Raw genomic sequence first — 21152 nt, 5'->3', positions numbered from 1 at the left:
TGAAAACAAACAGAAATGTATTTACAAACCATATCATTAAAAATCCCTAGAAAAAAAGTACATCATTAAAAACATGTCCAAAAGAAACTGTACCATCAAAAACATTTTTATGAGTGTCGTAATATAACTACCATCAAGCAATACAAGGCCATATAGGTCTATTTAGGGATTTAAGGCACATGATAGTGTTCTGAAATTCTAAGAAAGTTTTATCAACAAATTGACACTTGTCTTCACGGGTTATCCTAGCAAAACCAAACGCTTTTGTCCACGTGTCTATAGCATCCTCGGAGGAATGCAAAACCAAGCTTTCAACTCCTAAGCGTGTCAACTGTTTCTCAAGCTCATGCATCAACAAACGACACATTCCTTGTCTTCGATATTGTTCCTTGGTAGCCACGAAAACTATCTCGGCAACCTTTTGACCATAAATTCTTATAGTTGCAACCGAAATGACTTTACCCATTTTCTCTAAAATCACATTATAGAAACCATGGAAATTCAAGCGTTTATGTTTTGAGCCTCTACTAAAAACGACATCTTTAATCATTTCTCTTCCAGATAAAGCATCAATAGTTGGGTTAAAACTCTCATACAATACATCAAGAGCCACATTCAACTTTCTCTTCTTTTGACTAAGCTCATTTGAAGTAAAATCTCCGCCATCATCATCACTACTCAAATTCTTCAACAGTGTCCAATTTATTTTATTTGCAACCTTAATTGGTTTCCCTAATAGCTTCTTCAGACAGAAGAACATCTTCCCGCAAACTACACTGCAAAACCAGTTCCTGTTTTTAACATTGCTCTCCATGTGACTAGATCCAAATCTTGTAGCCTTTACACATCCAAAGTGAAAATTTTGCTCACATTGAACACAAACAAGAATATTGTTATCATTTTCATCTGCACATTGTTGTTTGCATTTTGGGTGATAACATATTTTGCAACAACAAGTTGGACAAAACCAATCACCATCCGGAACTTGATCGAGACCTAAGCAAACGAGGTGGAATGCAGAAGGACATCGATCACATAGTACTATATCACCTCCCAAACCACAAATAGAACAAACACCATCATTATTTGCTTCGGAAACACAGTGATTCCCTACTTCAGAACTTGCTTCGGAAACACAATGATTTTGTGCTTCAGAATCTGCTTCAGCCACACAATGATTCCCCTTTTCATCATGCGAACTCTGAGCTTCCCTCTGACATTCCAACAATGACCTTCCGTCTTCCAACAAGATAGTAGTGGATGGTCTATGCCTTGTACAACCAGCATGAGCCTCAAATCCAGTGATAGTGAAATTAACACGACAACAATCACAAATTATGCCATCATAAATTAAACTCCCTCTTTTGACAACATTGTTACTACCACAACAAAACACAGTAGTCCCAGAAACCAAAACTTGATTCTTTATCAACCAAGAAACAAGTGAATACCTTTCCCTTGTACCTTCCCTCTTTGATACCTTCCCTCTCTTACCGTAAACCTCTGAATTCTTCTCCATTATACTCATCTTTAATACTTTCCCTCTTCTACCACAATCCTCTGAATTCTTCTCCATTGTACTCATTTTTAAAACCTTTCCTCTTTTACCACTACCCACCGAATTAGTAACTTCTGGTTCAGATCGAGTCACACGCTTCTCATTTTCCATTGATGTTGACACCGTAGTAACCGTAGATTTTTTAATCGAACTGAAACTCGAGACTTCAAAATCCTCGTCAGAAGTTGATTCAGAACTGCAACTAGAGACTTCAGAATCATCATCAGAAGTTGATTCATCGGATTCTGAAGAAATTGCTATTGCTGCTGCTTCCTCGGATTCTCTTGGTCGCTTTTTCCACTGTGATAGAGACAAAGAAATTGTTGCTTCTGCTGTTTCCTCGGATTCTCTCAATCTCTTTTTCAACCGTAACAGAGACGAAGAAATTGCTGCTACTGGTGCTGCAGTCGAAGGGTGTTTGAGGGAACACCCTCCTTCTTCAATGCAACTCTCGCAGGGTTTTCTAAGAGAAATGTAGTTTTTGGCATTGTTAGGTTCTGGGCAGTTCTCAGGTTCTATGTTGAAATCAGGAGGTGGTGAACATGAATCCATATCAAAAACTCCAAATCTTATATCAATCTGCACAAAAACACAATTTCGTCATTTTTATAATTTGAGATACGCTACCGTTTCTAATAGAACATACCCAACAAAAATAAAACCCACTTCCACAACAAATGCCAAATTGAGTACCAAAGTATATCATATTGAGTGAAAAAATATATTTCAGATCTAATACAAAATATATTAGATTGTGTATTAAAATATTTCAGATTGTGTACCAAAATATTTGAGATTGCAATCCAAAATATTTTAGCAAAACATGGGGACTAAGAAAACACTCTTAATTCCAAATGGACAAAAAAATCAGATAAGGAGAAGAAATACTTGTCAACACAAGTCGGAGAGGGAGAGAGAAGAAAAGGGTTTGAAGTGTAGAATGAACTATTTGAGCTCTCTATTTATAGAGAAAACTCACAACTAATAATATCTGAGAAACTTTGGGAACAAGTAATTCAAATATTACTTTGGGATTAAGTAATTTACATACAAGGTTTAGTATAAAAATATCTCAAATTGAGTACCAAAATATCTTCAGATCAAGTACAAAATTATATTAGATCGCATACCAAAATATTTAAGATTTTGTACCAAAATATTTCAGATTGTGTTCCACAATATTTAGGAAAAGGCTAAATTGCATTTTTTGTCCCTTAACTATTTAGGTAGTATCGCTTTGGTCCTTTAATTAAAATTCGATTTATTTTGGTCCCTTAACTTCTCTCTGTTACACATTTTGGTCCTTTCCGTTAGTTTTAATTCAAAAATGTTAGGTTTTCTTCATTTTTTTTCTGGAATTTTTCTGTGATTCTTGTTGTTGAAGGCTGATGGAGATGATATGAAGATGAAAAAGAGGAGAAGAAGATGAATTACAACTTATAAATCAACTCCTTATCAATTAAGTCAACTTTCCTTAATGATCTTGCTATAATACCGAAAATTACTAAGTAATACTAATATTGTTCGTATTGAAAGGGAAAAAAAAAAAACTAACCAATAGACTTACGGTTAAAAAATAATAAAGTTAGATACACTCATTGACTAGAAACATAAGCAGCAAAGTATAAGCACCAAGAAATAGAAGTAGGCTTACATGCAAGATGGATTGTAGCCTCACGTGCAGAAACGATGGAGAGTGGAAGATGAAGAGCGAGGAATAAAACAAAATACTACAAAAAGAAAAAGAAAAAGAAAAAGAAAAGGAAAAAGAAAAGGAATTGAAAGGGACGTGTTAGCGTTTTTATATTGATGGGGAAAAAAAAATACAGCTGTAAATCCTATTTTTGTAAGCAAATCAAATTAGTAAAAAAACATCAAATATTTTTGTATCAGAATTGTTATTCTAATTAATTAAGGATAATTTTGCTACTTATTCTTTAAAAAAAATACTATTTCACTTTTTTAAAGGATATTGTTTTAATATAGTTTAATATATATTTAATTTGTAAAAATTCTACAAATTAGTCTCGTTTATTATTCTAAAAGATTCTTTCTTTCTTTCTTTTACCATAACATTCTTTCTTAAAAACACACTAAACGAATACTTAAATTAGAATTCTGCTCTTGGTTTAAATTTTTTATTTATTTATTGATTTATTTATAATGATGAGGGGCAAAAAAGTCTGAAAAAAAAAAGAAGAAGAGAAATTACAGTTCAATGGAGCATACAAAAAAAACCCTATGTTTTTTTTTGACAAAAAAACACCCTATGTTTAAAATGTACATACAACAACTTATGTTTAAAATGTTTTACTGGCACCAAAAAACACTAGTTTTTCCTTTTGTTTGAGTTTTGATGAACACTTTTTGTTTTTGACAAGATAAAGTATTTGTTACACATCACACGTATATGCAAAAGCAAAAACGAAAAGATAAGAGAAATTTACCTGGTTGATAATTAGAATAGCGAGACTTAAAGACGAAGAAACGAACAATGGCTAAAGCTTAAAACCAACTAGACTCCAAATAATCAACTCAAAATTTGATAAAATATGAGGTGTAGAACGTAAAGCAATATAAAAAAACTCAAAATTTAAGCAAATAGTAGTGTGAAATCAGAATTTCAGAGTTTTTTTTTATAGGAGAGTGTCAGAGATGTTATAGTGATAAGGGTGGATGTTGCTCTTTTATAGAGTTGAAATTCAATCTTATATATTTCATATTTTAACTTCTAATCTTTTTATTTTTATTTTTTTTACAAATCTTTGTTTTTTTTTCTTGAACAGAAAGATTCTTTATTTGTTATTTTTTTAAAAGCAAAGATCTTTGATTGGTTGATTTTTTTTTTTTTTTTTTTACAAGTCTTTGATTTGTTTTCTTGATCAGAAAAGACTCTTTATTTGTTACCAGCGAAAAGTTCACCTTCATCCAATTGCAAGGAATCATGTCACATAAATCTGTTTTGTATTTGTTCTTTAAAAAGATATCTACAAAGTATTCAATTTTGATTGGACTGTAAAATTAATTTACACCGATGGTGTATCTCCTTTCTCCGTAAACAATTTTTTGACATCAAAAGATAAATTCAAAATTTAGGGATAGTAGACCACCAGTACCTACTCTCCTTTTACAAAAGATAAATTCAACCAAAACTATAACACATATTATTTAAATAGATAAATTTAAAGTTTAAATGTAGTTTTCGTCCCTTTATTTTACTAAATCCATAATTTTGGTCATCCTATTTTGTTTTCTGCAATTTAAGTTTTCCTATTTTTAAAAATTCAGACATTTGGTCTCGGTCTTCACTTGTCTTCAATGATAAATTCTTTTTTTTTTTAACAAACCAATATGAGATATATTAACAAAAAATTCTGCTCCCTAGCACAAGGAGTGCGTAAAGAAGCAGAACAAAATTACAACATCCAGTCCATAAAGTTCGGATAGAGAAAAACAACGATCGGCCAATCCCCAAACAAACAAGTCCTTCAATGAGAAATTCTTACGTGGACACAAACCCAAATTAAATTTATTTGGACACACACACAAATGTAAAAAATTAAAAGAGAAATTATTCAGTCACATTATTTAAATCTATTCTCTTTTAATTTTTTTCATTTGTGAATGTGTACCCAAATAAATTTGATTTGGGTTTGTGTCCAATATAGAATTTCTCGTCTTCAATTTGATAAAATGTCATTTCCTTAAAGATGTGGCACTGTCCACTATGATATGATGATGTGCAGCCACATCAAAAAAAAAAAAAAAAAATCATTTTCTTATATTTTTTAGAGGTCATTTTCTTAAATCTAATAAAAATTATATTCTAAAATAAAAAAAACGTAATTCAAAAATCAAAAAGCAAAACTCGAGAAAAAAAATAGAATTTGAATGAAAGATTGAGGATGTAACACACTGTTCCTCCCTTGTTCCTTTTCTTCTCCATGTTCTGGTAACCACCATGAGCGGAATAAATATTCATATAATAAGTTTGATTAATGATAATTATGAGTGGATGCAGATCATACCGTTCGACATAAGCCTACAACATTGCTTATTTAAATCTATTAGGATTGTTAGGCCGATCGTCGGACCAAATTGTGGAAAACAAAAGGTGGACCAAAATTGCGGATTTAATAAAATAAGGGGACCAAAATTGCATCTAAGGCTATAATTAAAAAAATATATGTTATTTTCAAAAATATTTATCTTTTTAAATTTCATAAAAAAAAAAATCAGTTGAAAACAACTATTTTTAAAAGGGTCTTGCTAACCGGTGCCCATGAGATATTTGTTAAGGAAGGAATCTAAAAATAGAATTGTTGTCTTAGAAATATAAGCTGTTGCTTTTGATTAAATAATAATTATATCACTTTTTCATATAAATTTACTTCTTTTGTTTGCTTAATCAATGTCACTAAGGCAATGTTCCATAAATCGAGTGTTAACACTCCGAGTTTACCGAGTTTACGTTTTTAGGTACAAAAATCGTGTTAACTCGGAGGTAAACCCTATTTCGGGTAAAATCGAAAGGTTTGACGAGTTTGACCGAGTTAACACTCAGTAAATTCGTGTAAACTCGACCGAGTTTTACGAGTTTACATCTAACAAAAAAAAATCGGCCCTTTTTTAGGGCCCATTTTTTTAAAACTCAATTCCGTTTCTACAAGTCCAAAGACTTAAACGTTTACTAAATAGTTACCTTTACAGTAACACGTTGTTCCTGAGATGAAACGTTTTTTTTTTCTTTCTTCTCTAAGTTCTCAAACCATGAACAATGGAGCACATATCCGTTAGGGTTGCGATTCCAACGGTGGAAATTCATATTTTGACGCCGATGATTGCGACGTCGGTTAGGGTTGCGGTGGTGGTGTTTATTGACCTTTTGAAGAAATTAACTAGTTTATTTTCTAGATAGTTTTATTAACAACTTTAGGACTTGTGAAACTTTCTTTTTTGGATGGTTTTATGGATGGCTTAAACTTAGAGACTTCTAAAACTTATGATTTTGTGCGTTAATTTTTGTATTTTGATGCTAAGTTGAACATAACGTTTTATTATGGTAGTTTGGTATAATTTACCTTTGTAATTAAGTCATATTTTGCACTATTGACCTATTTACAATATTATATTAGCTTATATATGTCATGCATATAATAAATTTTATATAATTTTAATTTTAGGTAAACTCGTACGAGTTCTCGAGTCGAGTTTACGAGTCGAGTTTACCTTAGCAAAACGAGTTGAGGTAAACTCTTGAGTTGTAGAACCTTGCACTAAGGTACTGTTTAACATTCTCCTTTTTAAAATCAATAGTTGAAATAATCATAAAACAAACCTTAAAACACTCCTAATTTATGTTTGTCATTTACTTGTTACTATTTTCAATTGTTGAGGTATAATTCAAATCAAAAGGATAGGAGTGTTGTGTAAGTGTTGAATATGTCGTAATTTAAATAGATAGTTAGGTTAGTTATGATGTGTTGGGCTTATCTAGTGACTTGTAAGCTCAATTAATAAGGTGTATAAGTAAGTATCCACATCGTGATCATGAATGAGAAGTGAAGTGCATAACCAAAAATCAAATTTCTATCTCTTTCTATTTTCCTCTCTTAAGTGTAAGTGTGCTGTGACCATTTTGATCTCATAACATAATCTTCTGATAAAAGCAAAACATTCTGATCTCTCTAAAATTTGCATGTGTGTGATGTGTGTCATCACCAATTATGTTCCAACAACTGATATCAGGAGCCTCAAGCTTTTGGGGTTAGAAGTTCGTGCAAGATTCAATGTCCATGTATCTCGATCATTGAGTGAAGATGACTAGTTCAATGGAATCTTGGCAACAATTTTGGAAGAAAACTGTCAATTCTCGACAACAAGAATTGTGATCGATAAAATGTGATATTTGGCTTTCAAGAAGTGATGGAAGTCATTCAAATTGTGCAAGCTTATCCTAATGATGCAACAAATGCCCAACGTGCAACCAACAAATAATTGAAGAAGAATGGCTTCAAGGCAATATTATTCTTCACCATTGTGAATTTCCAAGAAATTAGAGAATGCAACTTCTGCCAAAAAAATGTTGGAATATTCTTGAGAAGAATCATGTTGGTGATGAAAAACTCAAGAAGGTTCAATTACAAACATGAAGAGGCAGTTTGAGTTGTTGCTGGTGGAACCAAGTGAAAACATTGCAGAGTATTTCAACAGTTACTCACTCAACAATCAAATAAAAAGTTGTGATGATGAAGTATTTGATCAAACAATTATGAACAAGGTTATGCGCACTATATCACCTTGACTATATTTAAGTTGCTATAGAGGAATCCAAAGATTTATCCAACATGAAAATTGAATATTTGTAATGCTCGTTGGAAGCACACGAGCAAATAGTTACGGAAAGGTCCAAATATCGTGTCACTGAGCAAGCTTTGCAAGCTCAAACTTTTTAAGAAATCTAATGGTAACAAGTGGAAAAGGAAAGATATATACAAGAAAGGAGGATCTTAGAAACAAAATTCAAAGAAAGATGGTGATCAGGTTGAATCTTCATCAAGAAACAATGGTGCTAATCGAGATATAAAGGGAAAGAAACCAATGAACTGAAAGAACATCCAACACTATGATTGTCGGAAGTATGGTCACTTTACAAATGAATGTAGAGGTAAACGTGTCCCAAGGAAATATGGAAACATAGAAAATGAAGCACACGTGGCTCATGGTGAAAGTGATATAGATTATGATCCAATACTGCTCATGGCAACTAAAAATAGTGGACTTGGGAGCACTGATGGATGGTACTTGGATACAGGATGCTCCAGCCACATGACAAGTCATAAAGAATGGCTTGTGAGGCATGATGATGTTGGAAATTTAGGTCTTAATAAAACAGATTTTATAAAACATGTTCAACAATTATGAATCAATAGCGGAAGCAAACAAAACATTAAACATGATTATGATTATGATCGGATCTACGACATGTTTGATTTATCAAGGATATTAAGAATTAGGGTATTAGGAACACCTGGATAAAGCTTTCGAAGCTCTCTCAAGCAACGATAAAGAAAGAGAGGATACGATGATCTGAAACACACAACAAAGGTTAGCGGCGGCTGATTTGGTTCTTCCTCAACCGGTAGCTTTATGCCTCAAGTTCTCTTCAGATGGGAAGAGAGAGTTTGCCGTGTACGGTGTATTGGGGACCATAGCCTCTTTTATATTAGATGACCATTAGGGTTTCCCATTATTCCGTTAATGGGCCATCCGGACATCCACTCATGTTGAGTCCATATCAACTAATTAAATAATTAATTATCCAAAATAGAAATCTAATTAGCCTTATTACTTAATTTGATCACTAATCAATTAAGGCTCTAAATTGATAAAAAACTAATATAATTATTATTACGATATTTGCCCACATAATGATATTGAAATATTATTAAATAATAAAATATTCCAACAGATGATTCAAATAAATCTAAGATCATATTTGCTGTCAGTAGAACAATTCCTGATAAAGTGTAGACGATCTTGATCAAAAGTAAGCAAGGTCATCAAGCAATCAACACATCTACGTACCATGCATGAAGAGCAATCTACTTACTACTTAGTATGGGCCAACTGTTGGAAAAAGGCTTTATAATGCATCTTGCCAATAATCAAATGAAAAAATTCTATTCAAGTCCCAAAACTATTTTGAGAGCTCCTATCTCTCAAAGTAGAACATTTCAGGTTCAGATAAATGCAAAAGACTCCCAATGCCTTGCATCTGAAATGATAAATGGTGAAACATAGTTATGGACTCTCATGTATGTGCACTAGAATTTCAAAAGTCTAAGTAATTTGCAAACAAATTCGTTGGTCAGTGGTTTGGCAAAGATTAGAGTACCATCAGATATGTGCAAGAATTGCTTGATAGGCAAGCAACCTAGAATTTTGTCGATCTCAGACTCCTCTGAGAGAACAAAACAAACTTGATGTGTTTCATATAATGAGTATGTGGTCCTTTTGATATGCTTTCATTGGGAGTAAACAGGTACTTTGTGTCCTTTGTTGATGAGTTTAGCAGAATGATGTGGGTTTATCAGTTGAAAGGCCAAGATGAAGTGTTTTAGATATGAAAAGAACATCAAGGTGATAGTTGAAAAGCAAGCAAAAAGACAAATGAAAGTGCAAGGAAGTGATGGAGGTGGTGAGTGCCACATCAAATGAGTTTGAGTCTTTCTGTACAGAGATGGGAATTCAACATGAAGTCATAGAACCATATACACCTCATGGTCTAGCTGATAGGAGGATAAAAACTATCATGGACATTACAAGATGCATGCTCAGAGAGAAAAAGTTGCTACATTGATTTTGGGTGAAGATGTCACCAAACATGCTATATATGTGCTAAACAAAAGCCCCACAAAGTGAGGCAATATGGTCGGGAAAGATTCCTTCACTCAAACACTTTAGAGTATCAGGCTCTTTGTGTTTTAGAATGTTAAAACCCTAAAAACTACTATCTATATATATAACCACTAACTTACTAATATTGGTCTATCAAAACAAAACACCTGACTATATTGCCACACAGTTGGTAGTTTGGGTCCGGGGGATTCTCGGTTGCCAAGAAAAGAAGCTTTTATTGGAAAATAAACTAATGCAGAGTTTACTCCATGAGCAGAAGAAGCCTAACTGTTGAACCAGAAATACTGACAGACCCTACTCTAGGATAACATGATAATTAGAAGAACAAGAAATTAAGGTGTCCATAGCAAAGAGGCAAAATTGTTCCTAAAGACCATTTAGTTTAATTTTTCAAAACTACTAATTACTTAAAACAATAAAATAAATTTCTTCGCAAACTTGAAAATGCAACAAATTGTCTTTAGGCGAATACATACATACATTACTGGTTTTCCTTTCAGTACTTTCACTATCAGTGTCCGTGGCTTCACTATCAGTGTTTGTGGCTTCACTATCGGTGTCCGTGGCTTCACTATCAGTATCCGTGGCTTTCACTTTCACTGTCACTTTCTTCCAAAAGGTACAGGTCATAGATGCATATCAACGCAGCCGCAGCTGCAGCCATAATCATATTCATACGGAGCATTCGCCTTTGCTTCCGCCTTCGCTTTTCATCATCATCATTTCTACCACGTTTTTTATTTGAACTAAACAAGCTAGGTGTCATGCTTGAAATCCTGCATTAAAGATTAGCTACATACATTACTGTTTGAAATTTACAGAGATAGTCAATAAAGCAAGACATTGCATTACATTCAATATAAAAATATTCAGACACATATGGTTTCCTAAAAAAAAATCATATACACTACTACTATTCTTGGTTGGTGCACAAACTTTTGTAGACAAATTTGTACAAGTCGCAGAAAAACTAAGTGAAATCATAATGTAAATTCACACGTGCATTCATGTTAGGTTACTGCTACTACTATGTTCAACTAATATGGAGACACAAGTCGATCGACAACAAAGAAAACGGTTCAAAATCATGGAATAATGAATTAAATAATCATTAATGATAAAAGGATATTAAAAGGATGTGATCGAAGTATTACACTGGACGTGTAAAAACCAGCAGTGCAGGAGAGAGTTCGATTAGGGGTTGGAGGAAACAGTTGTGACTAGGGTTGTAAAAGGTTAGGACAAAACTAGATCGTCTACCCGTGCTACCGCACGGGTCATATACATTGAAAACAAAAAATACTTAAATGTATTATCATTGCAATCACCATCTTTACCATTTAAAAAAAGAATCAAACAATTTTTTGGTGTAACTTTTGATAGTGCATCGTATATCATTTTACAATCTCCAAGGATAGAGAATATTTAAGACTACCTAACCCCAAAGAAAATAATCTAATCATACTTTTTAGCATGAAATGAAGTCAAATAATTTATCAACTAAAACTAAAATTAAACTGACATATATTAGACAAAATCAAGACAATTTTGCCCCACAAACCTCGTCTCTTTTAAGAGCTTACGCATTAGAATGATATGAATGGTTCAAATAACTTTGCAAGGGAAGAAATGCAGTACCTATTAGCCAAAAAAAGGTTTTAAAAACTGAAAATTTGATGATTCAATATATTCGACTATGATATAATTTAAAACTTTTTTTTAACAAACTGAAATGAGATATATTATAAACAGATATAATGTAAAACTTTAAAACCCAGTATTTGATGAAAGTTCACATTACCATTAAATCAAACATTTAGGGGATGCAAAATTAAATAGAAACAAAACACTTATAAAACATTAGGTGATTTGGATCAATCGGTGGAATTCCATGAATCGCAATTTGCTTGAAAATATTCATATTCATAAGCAAGAGTCTTACTTGCAAAATGAAATAATGAAGATGTGAATTAGACAAAGACCATTAGGAATTTCACTAAAATTTCCATTAAGAATCCCAAACGTTGAAGTACTTACATTTGAATGAGAAAATATAAATTTTTTGAATACATTAAGTTATTGTAAATTTTTTATAGATATTCATTAACAATTTTTTATGGTAAATGTTATTACAAATTCTTTTACAACTTGTTCTACATGATATTGTTCTTCTCGAAATACATTCCTCATTGATTTTTCTAAGATTGAAAAAAAAAAATCAACTGTGCTTGCTTCTCATTTATTCAACATGTTTAGTCTCCAAACAATCCAAAGACTACTCTATATTGTAGAATTGTGACAAACAAATTAAAGCGAAATTAATAAAAGTGATTGTGATATTTGTCTACCATAAATTAGTAGTAATAACAGTAATTGTTTCATAAAACATGCAATACTGTTTACATAAAAGATTATGCAGCGGGAGCAAGCTTATGCATAATCTTCTATGCGTCATCAAGAGACCCTTCTTTTCACAATTACGTGTTATTCACTGTTTACTGCAACATAGCCTTAACAAACCATTACCAATCCATTAATGATATTTGAGGCAAAGCTTCACTACTCCTATAACATGCCTTTCAACCCTTGCCATAAGCCCATAATGAGCTAATTTCTGCAATTGAATCAGCCCCATGACAACGTAAAAAAGCGGCACAAAACTTTAAAAAGTCCTTTAAATAGTAAAGTAACATCCTGACCAACTCCCTTGCTGCATAATTTTACAGATATGAAATGTGATATTTTGTCTTCAATCCAAAATTACTCCAAGAAGACCAAGCTACCTGTAACAGAGCGTGAAGACAATTTCAAAAAAAAAAAAAAAAAAAGGACATAAACTATACCAATTTAAGCTCAAATCAATTTGATAGCAATATATTTTACCGGATTCCATTCAACCTCTATAAGGACAAAAATGAAAGCAATAACCGTGCATCCTATGTAACTAAAATTGTTAATTGCATGTTACACATTTATTTTAGAAAAGGAGAACAGAAACCGATTCAAATCAACCTATATATCTACATTTCAAAAGACCAAAGAGGTTAACATGAAATTATTGATTTTTTCAACACATATCTACACAATACGAAGCAAATTTTTTTGAAAGTACATGAAGAACTCAAAACAACTAAAATCCATTGAACAAAAAAACAAAACTTTGGAGATGTACAACTTACCCAAAATTAGAAAGGCACAATGACATCAGAAGTCTCAAGCATCTTAACTTTGCTTTGCTCTCTATATTAAACATTGGAGGTGAACAGTTCTCATATTCTTATGCACCATATTCAAGCAAACTTGAATGTCATTAGATTAGACTCATGGCAACATCATGGATTAAATCAACAAATTAAAGAACGTAATTAGCAACCACTGAGACTAAATCCAAACTCTCCGTTCTCACTGACAACAGCCGTCACGCACAACGCCTCAGATGCTCTAATATTTAGAGAAACAATTTTAAAACCTGTTGAACCTAGGAAAATATGTAAACAAAAAATAAACAAATAAGAACATATGTGAATAAGAAGAAATTAATAGAAGAGGAAATGGAGAAAGAAAGATTTAAGAGTAGACAGAAGGTAAGGGTTGTGGTGTGAAACACAAAAAATAGGATAGGAGATTGTAAATGAAGAGCAAATGTGAGAAGATGAAGAGAACAGCTAGCAACCATAAATGAAGAAATTTTAAAAATATGAGAACTATAAATTGCAATTTTATTATAATTGAACAAAAATTTATGTTGTAGCCATCGGGAGAACCCATGATTGAACAAAACAAAGCCTAATCGAAGTTATATATATATATATATATATATATATATATATAACTTTGATACACACTTTCCTTTAAACAAAGAAGAAGCAATATTTTTTTTTTGGTTTTTATGGAAGAAAGACCAATCGAACCTAAGAAAAAAAATATAGAAGAGAGGTGTTCCTGTTTTGGAGAATTGGACATAAAAAATTTTCCTTCAAAATTGTCTTTTTGTTCTATATTCTTTCTCGTTTATGAAGCAGAAGAGTTTTTTTTCTTTCCTTTTTCGAAGGGAAACATAAATGATTTAGAAGAGTTGGACATCAAATTCATATCAGAAAAAAATAGAACACCACCACAGAGCTTGGATTTGGACAACAAAGAGAGGTGTTCATCTTTTGCAGAAAAAATAAGAAATCCTCGGTGATCATTGAATCGATCCAAAACATGTCGTAAATTTCGTTGTTGACGAAGGTTGATGAAGGATTATGGCGAAGAACATGCAGCTATGGTGATGGCATTGAAGAGTTGGATGGATACTGTGTTGTTGAACCAAGGGAAGAGAGCACTGTGATTCCTAGAGTTGACATGGGAAGAAGAGCTAGAATAAAAAAAGTTATGATGGATGCTGGTTTAGTGTGTGAAAATGCGTGGGAAATAGATCAGTTGCATGTTTTCCATATAGTACACCAAGGTACATTATTAATTGTGGTAAGAAAGCAACGGTGAAGGTCTATATGAGCCATGGAGAATATAAATGGTTTTTGGATGTATTGAGTGTTTACTGACTGATGGTTAGTAACATCCATATATAGGCATAAAGTGCAGGCAAATCGTGTACCTAGGTGCATGGAAAACATACCGAAATAAATTCTGAGTGGGAAGGCTTAGAGTTTTGTCATTCCAAGACACTTCATTCAATTAATTAAGGAGGGAAGAGCTGATTTCGAAATTCAAATTATTTGGAGCCATTTTGTTGGATTAGGGTTTTGGAATTAGGGTAAACATGTTTGCTAGGATTAGATATAAAGGATATGAAACCTAAAAACCAATCCAAACTAATCTTGGATTGGTTTAATTCTCGATCTTCAATTTTAAAATCAAATGAACCGGACCAAACTAATGACGTATTTGTTAGCTTATAGTAATTTATCCTTTAATATTTAATGTTATTATGTTTATCAGTTTGTTAAATAAAGTCCTATTCTTTAGGGAAGTGGAGTTGTGTAGATAAGAATTAGAATTTCTCTATGACTAAGTCATTCCACGTTGTAGGCCTTGTAAAACGTGGGATTGTTACTGCTTTGTTTCTGTTTTCAAGTGTGTAAGGCTATATAGCCAGTATTTTGCTTTTCAACTGAATAAGATATTCTCTCCAAAACCTCTGTCAGTGTTAAGCCTTTACAATTGGTATCAGAGCTCCATTATTGGGGCCTGATCCACAGTGTGTGAGTGTGAAATAAAAACACAGTGAGTGTGAGAGAAACAGTGAGTGTGTGTTAATGTTGCGCTAAAAACACACTTAGAGCAAGTGTACTCTATTGCAGAAGTAGTATAAAAGATTATCGTATCCACAGGGATTAATTAACAAGTACCAAACTAATTGAGATTATTTATTATTTAGACGAACAAGTGGTAAAATGATTTTGGTAACTAAATAAAAATGCAATGGCAATGAAGGATAAAAACAGAGTTGTAAATCAATAGAGAGAGGTTTAGGGTCGCGGTTTCACTTGCAAGTTTCGATTCCCTTATGTCCAGTTCTAATTAAATTCCTTTATTTTTATTCAATCACCAATCCCTTTACTAGAACTATTAATCCGTTTGGTCATTCGTGATTAATATTCTTTTTCCTAAATTAACACTTTGTTTGGTCATTCAAAGGGTTGAAACCAAGAAAAGCATAAAGCGCAAAAAGGTTGAATGATTGGAAGACTAAAATTAAGGTTTGATCATGCAATAATTCTAGTCTCAATTGTCCTATAGGTCCACCAATTAACTGCAGTACGATCGCTGATCAATTAACTGATTGTTAACATGCAAAGGTTTGATCATTCCTAATCATGTGATAACATCAATAGAACAAAATTGATTGAAATAGAAATAGAAATTATAATTAATAAACTAGAACATGACAAGGTATCTCAACATACAAGATTCACCTAAGACCCTAGAGAATATTTAGCCTTTCATAATTAAAAAGAACATTAAAATAGAGATAGAATTCATGAAATTAAGAGTAAGAAATAACCCTAAAGGAAGGAAAATTCTTGCTCCAAGACTTCAATCTTCAATCTCTACTCCAAAGCTCTTCATCTCATCATTCCAATTCTGCTCTCTCTGCAGCGTCTGTGTCTGTGTGAAGTGGGTGTGATGCCTATTTATAAGCATTCTCCTTGCCTCTCCATTGTGTGTGTACCGCCTCTCTCAACTTGAATCCTTCAAGTTGCAATTCTCCACTTGCTTTCTTTGATTGTGTACAGCCTTGTTCCATAATGATCTTTTTCTGCCAATCCCTTTTTTGTCTTTTGCGCTGCCATTGCTTCCTTTGTTTTCACGTCCCCATTCCATTCTACTTGTGCAACTTGTGCTTTCTTTCTTTTAGCCATAAAGAACCTTTTTCTTCTTTATTTCGTGTATCAGTGTATCAACATGATGTAGATGCAAAATTCCTTTTGTCTTCTTTTTAATTTGATGCCGCCCCTTACTCTTTCTGTTCCAGCAGTGTTAATTTCATGTGGGCCAACTTGTTTTGTTTTGATTTTTCTCACATATGTGTGCAGACACTTGTTGGAAGAAGATAAAAAATGTTTTCTTTATTTCTCTCAATTGACCGCCCATGTTCCTTTTCTTTGGCATATATGACAAAAGCATAAGCATGTTGATTTTAGTTGGGCCTTGTGACTAATTACTTTTGGACCTGGAATTGTTTTTAAAATAAAAAGGGAAAATCATGGCCATGTGATGTGCACGTTGGTATTGTATAGAGTTTTAGACAAATAAGTGCACATATACATATAGATACATGACATGGATTGAAATCTTACAAACAATTCTAATCTTTTAATATTTTGTTCTACTTTCTCATTTATATAAAATAAAGAAAAAAAAAGATAAGTAACTAACTAATAATAATACAAATTGGCATAAATCATACCAAAAAGTTAATATAAATTATATAATTAAGTGGTTTATCAGTTAAGAAATAAACTTCTATTTCTGTCAAGTAAAAGGAGTTTAGAAGAATGGCAGAAAGTGGTAGCAGTAGTTTTGTGCAGCCTGCAATTCCCAAATTTGATAGTTACTATGACCATTGGGCGATGTTGATGGAAAATTTCCTCCGTTCTAAAGAGTATTGGGGTCTCATTGAGAATGGAATATTGGTCCTGCCAGATGGAGTACAGCCAACAGAGGCACAACGCAAATTGATTGAAGAGCAGAAGTTGAAGGATCTAAAGGCGAAAAATTACCTCTTTCAAGCAATTTCTCGCGATGTGCTTGAAACGATTCTCAACAAGGACACATCCAAAGGCATATGGGATTCAATGAAGCAGAAATTCCAAGGTTCAAACCGAGTCAAAAGGGCACAGTTGCAAGCTTTACGAAGGGATTTTGAGATTCTTCATATGAAAGAAGGAGAAACAGTGAATGCATATTTCTCTCGTACTTTAACCATTGCTAACAAAATGAAAGCTCACGGTGAAAGTATGAGTGAAACAACCGTTACTGAAAAGATTTTGAGATCAATGGTCTCAAAGTTTGATTATGTCGTATGTTCAATTAAAGAATCAAACAACCTGGACGCGATGACAATTGACGAGTTGCAGAGTAGTCTTCTCGTTCATGAGCAAAGGATGAGAAGCCATGGAGAAGAAGAGCAGGTTCTAAAGATATCCCATGAAGATAGAGGAGGAAGAGGAAGAGGTAGAGGCGTATTTAGAGGTGGCCGAGGTAGAGGAAGGGGAAGACAGCCCATCAACAAAGCTGTCATTGAGTGTTTCAAATGTCACAAGTTAGGACACTATCAATATGAGTGTCCAGATTGGGAGAGAAGGGCCAACTATGCTGAATTGGAATGGGAAGAAGATGAGGAGATTTTGTTAATGTCCCATGTTGAACTCAAACAAGCCAAGAAAGAAAATGTATGGTTTCTTGACTCCGGTTGCAGCAATCATATGAGTGGAAATAGAATGTTTTTCTTGTTGGCTGACATGGTACCAAAAGAGTCTACATGTTTTAAAACTGAATCGGAAAATGAATCTCACCTTTGGCACTGTCGGTATGGTCACTTAAGCTATAAGGGGTTGAGGACACTTTTTTATAAGAAGATGGTTAATGGGTTGCCTTCACTCAAGATTCCAAAGAAGCTATGTACAGAGTGTTTAACTGGTAAGCAACATAGAGACTCTATGCCTAAGAAGAGTTTATGGAGAGCATCCAAAAAGCTACAACTTGTGCATGCAGACATATGTGGACCTATTAAACCAAATTCAAACAGCAACAAGAGGTATATCCTAAGTTTTATAGATGACTTCTCTCGTAAAACTTGGATTTATTTCTTGCATGAAAAATCTAAGGCTTTTGCTATGTTTAGGAATTTTAAAGCTTGTGTTGAAAAGGAGTCTGGTGAAAATATCACTTCTCTAAGGACTGATAGAGGTGGTGAATTTACCTCACATGAATTTGAAGAATTTTTCAAAGTTCAAGGTATATCTAGACAATTGACAGCATCTTATACTCCTCAGCAAAACGGAGTTGCTGAGAGGAAAAATAGGACGATAATAAACATGGTGCGCTCTATGTTGGCCGAGAAGCAGGTTCCAAAAATGTTTTGGCCGGAAGTTGTAAAATGGAGTGTGCATATCCTTAATAGATGTCCTATTGTGGCTGTGCAAAACAAAACTCCAGAAGAGGCATGGAGTGGTGTGAAGCCAACAATTGGTTACTTTCGAGTTTTTGGGTGTGTAGCTCATGCACATGTTCCAGACCAGAAAAGAAGTAAGCTAGATGACAAGAGCAAGAAATGTGTTTTGTTGGGAGTAAGTGATGAATCAAAGGCCTACAGGTTATATGATCCAATTTCCAAGAAAATAATCATTAGCAAAGAGGTGATTTTTGAAGAAGATGAATGCTGGAATTGGGACAGAAGCAAAGATGAATGCAGTCTGGATGTTTTAGAGTTCAAAAATGATTCCGAGAATGACATTGAAGAGGGAGTAGAGAACAATGAAGATGAAGGCAATGAGGTTGATGCAAGAAACTCGAGTGAATCTGGTTCAACGTCAAGTGAATCACATGAGGATGAATCAGTGATTATGAATGAAGGGAGGGTAAGAAGACCACCGTGTTGGATGGAAGACTATGAAACAGGTAAAGGTTTGTCAGATGAAGATGGTATGAATGCAATGATAATGCTCACTGAAGACGATCCACTTACATTTGAAGAGGCTGTCAAGAGCAAGAAATGGCGGACGCAATGATGGCAGAAATAGAGTCTATAGAAAAGAACAAGACATGGGAATTAACTGTTCTTCCCCAAGGAGTGAATCCCATAGGAGTTAAGTGGGTTTTCAAGACTAAACTTAATGAGAATGGAGAAGTAGACAAATATAAAGCGAGGTTAGTGGCCAAGGGATATGCACAACAATACGGAGTCGATTATACTGAAGTTTTTGCTCCAGTGGCCAGACTTGACACCATTCGGTTGATACTTGCTTTGGCAGCTCAAAACATTTGGAGTGTTTTTCAGCTTGATGTAAAGAGTGCATTCCTTCATGGTGACCTAAGTGAAGAAGTATTTGTGCAGCAGCCGCTGGGTTATGAGAAGAAAGGTGAAGAAGGAAAAGTCTACAAGTTAAGAAAGGCATTGTACGGCTTAAAGCAAGCACCAAGGGCGTGGTATAGCAAGATAGAAGCTTATTTTATCCGAGAAGGCTTTGAAAGGTGTTTTTGTGAGCACACATTGTTCACAAAATCAAAAAACAAAGGTAAAATTTTAATAGTAAGCCTCTATGTTGATGATTTAATATATACCGGGAATGATACGAACATGTGTGATGAATTTAAGAATTCGATGATGTTGGAATTTGATATGTCGGATTTGGGGAGGATGAGATACTTTCTTGGGATTGAGGTGCTGCAGAGTTCATGTGGAATTTTTATTTGTCAAAGAAAGTATGCTCGTGAAGTTTTATCAAGGTTTGGAATGGAAGAAAGTAATCTAGTAAAAGATCCTATAGTACCAGGCACAAAGTTGTCAAAAGATGAAGCAGGATTAAAAGTGGATGAAACTTTGTTCAAACAAGTTGTTGGCAGTCTAATGTACCTGACTGCTACACGACCTGATTTGATGTATGGAGTGAGTCTTATTAGTAGATTCATGTCTTGTCCAACAGAATCTCATTGGCTTGCAGCAAAAAGAATACTAAGGTATTTGAAAGGAACCATTGAGCTTGGAATTTTCTACAAAAAGGAAGGCTGCACGGATCTGATGGCCTATGCTGACAGTGATTTTGCTGGTGATTTGGATGATCGAAGAAGTACATCAGGTTTTGTTTTCTTACTTGGTTCAGGAGCAGTTTCATGGTCTTCTAAAAAAACAACCTGTAGTGACATTGTCTACAACAGAGGCTGAGTACATAGCTGCTGCATCTTGTGCTTGTCAGTGTGTTTGGATGAGAAGGGTGTTAGAGAAACTTGGTCACAAAGAAGAGAAGAGTACTCTGGTTCAGTGTGACAATAGCTCTACAATAAAGTTGTCCAAAAATCCAGTTTTTCATGGTAGAAGCAAGCATATTGACATAAGATTTCATTTCCTTAGAGATTTGACGAAGGATAAAATTGTGGAGTTGAGCTACTGTAGTTCTCAGGAACAAATTGCAGATATAATGACAAAACCTCTCAAATTAGAACAGTTTGCGAAACTTCAAAAATTGCTAGGAATGGTTGAAGCTTCAGTGGTAAACTAGATGCTTGTTGCATATAGTTTAAGGGAGGGAATGTTAGCTTATAGTAATTTATCCTTTAATATTTAATGTTATTATGTTTATCAGTTTGTTAAATAAAGTCCTATTCTTTAGGGAAGTGGAGTTGTGTAGATAAGAATTAGAATTTCTCTATGACTAAGTCATTCCACGTTGTAGGCCTTGTAAAACGTGGGATTGTTACTGCTTTGTTTCTGTTTTCAAGTGTGTAAGGCTATATAGCCAGTATTTTGCTTTTCAATTGAATAAGATATTCTCTCCAAAACCTCTGTCAGTGTTAAGCCTTTACAGTATTAACTTGTTGTTTTTTGCGATATATGTCGGTCCAAGCCCAAAAATATGACATCACTTAAATTTTTATTCTCATTAAAAATTTGTTTGAAGTTGAAATTTATTTTGTTTTTTAGAAAGAAAATTGAAAAAGATATTTG

General features: G+C 33.7%; 1 protein-coding gene and 1 long non-coding RNA gene across 2 annotated transcripts; both read right to left on the bottom strand.

Moving 5' to 3' along the window:
- On the bottom strand, window positions 1-3318 carry LOC146942177 (increased DNA methylation 1-like). The gene is made up of 2 exons (XM_085756132.1): window positions 3213-3318; window positions 1-2137 (listed from the first exon to the last, which is right to left on the bottom strand). The coding sequence occupies exon 2, from the start codon at window positions 2108-2110 to the stop codon at window positions 134-136; it is 1977 nt and encodes a 658-aa protein (XP_085612258.1). The 5' UTR covers window positions 2111-2137; window positions 3213-3318; the 3' UTR covers window positions 1-133.
- An 8869-nt stretch (window positions 3319-12187) lies between these two features.
- Window positions 12188-13467, bottom strand: LOC146942176 (uncharacterized). Its single transcript, XR_015032604.1, has 2 exons — window positions 13159-13467; window positions 12188-12762 (listed from the first exon to the last, which is right to left on the bottom strand). It is a non-coding gene; the product is annotated as an uncharacterized LOC146942176 (long non-coding RNA).
- Window positions 13468-21152: the final 7685 nt, after the last annotated feature.

This window comes from Medicago sativa, chromosome 3 (assembly GCF_051527215.1).
Source record: "Medicago sativa cultivar Bolivia chromosome 3, Bolivia_mono, whole genome shotgun sequence".
Taxonomy (NCBI): domain Eukaryota; kingdom Viridiplantae; phylum Streptophyta; class Magnoliopsida; order Fabales; family Fabaceae; genus Medicago; species Medicago sativa.
Note: the sequence above shows the minus strand (reverse complement) of the source record. Positions and strands in the feature narration are given on the sequence as shown.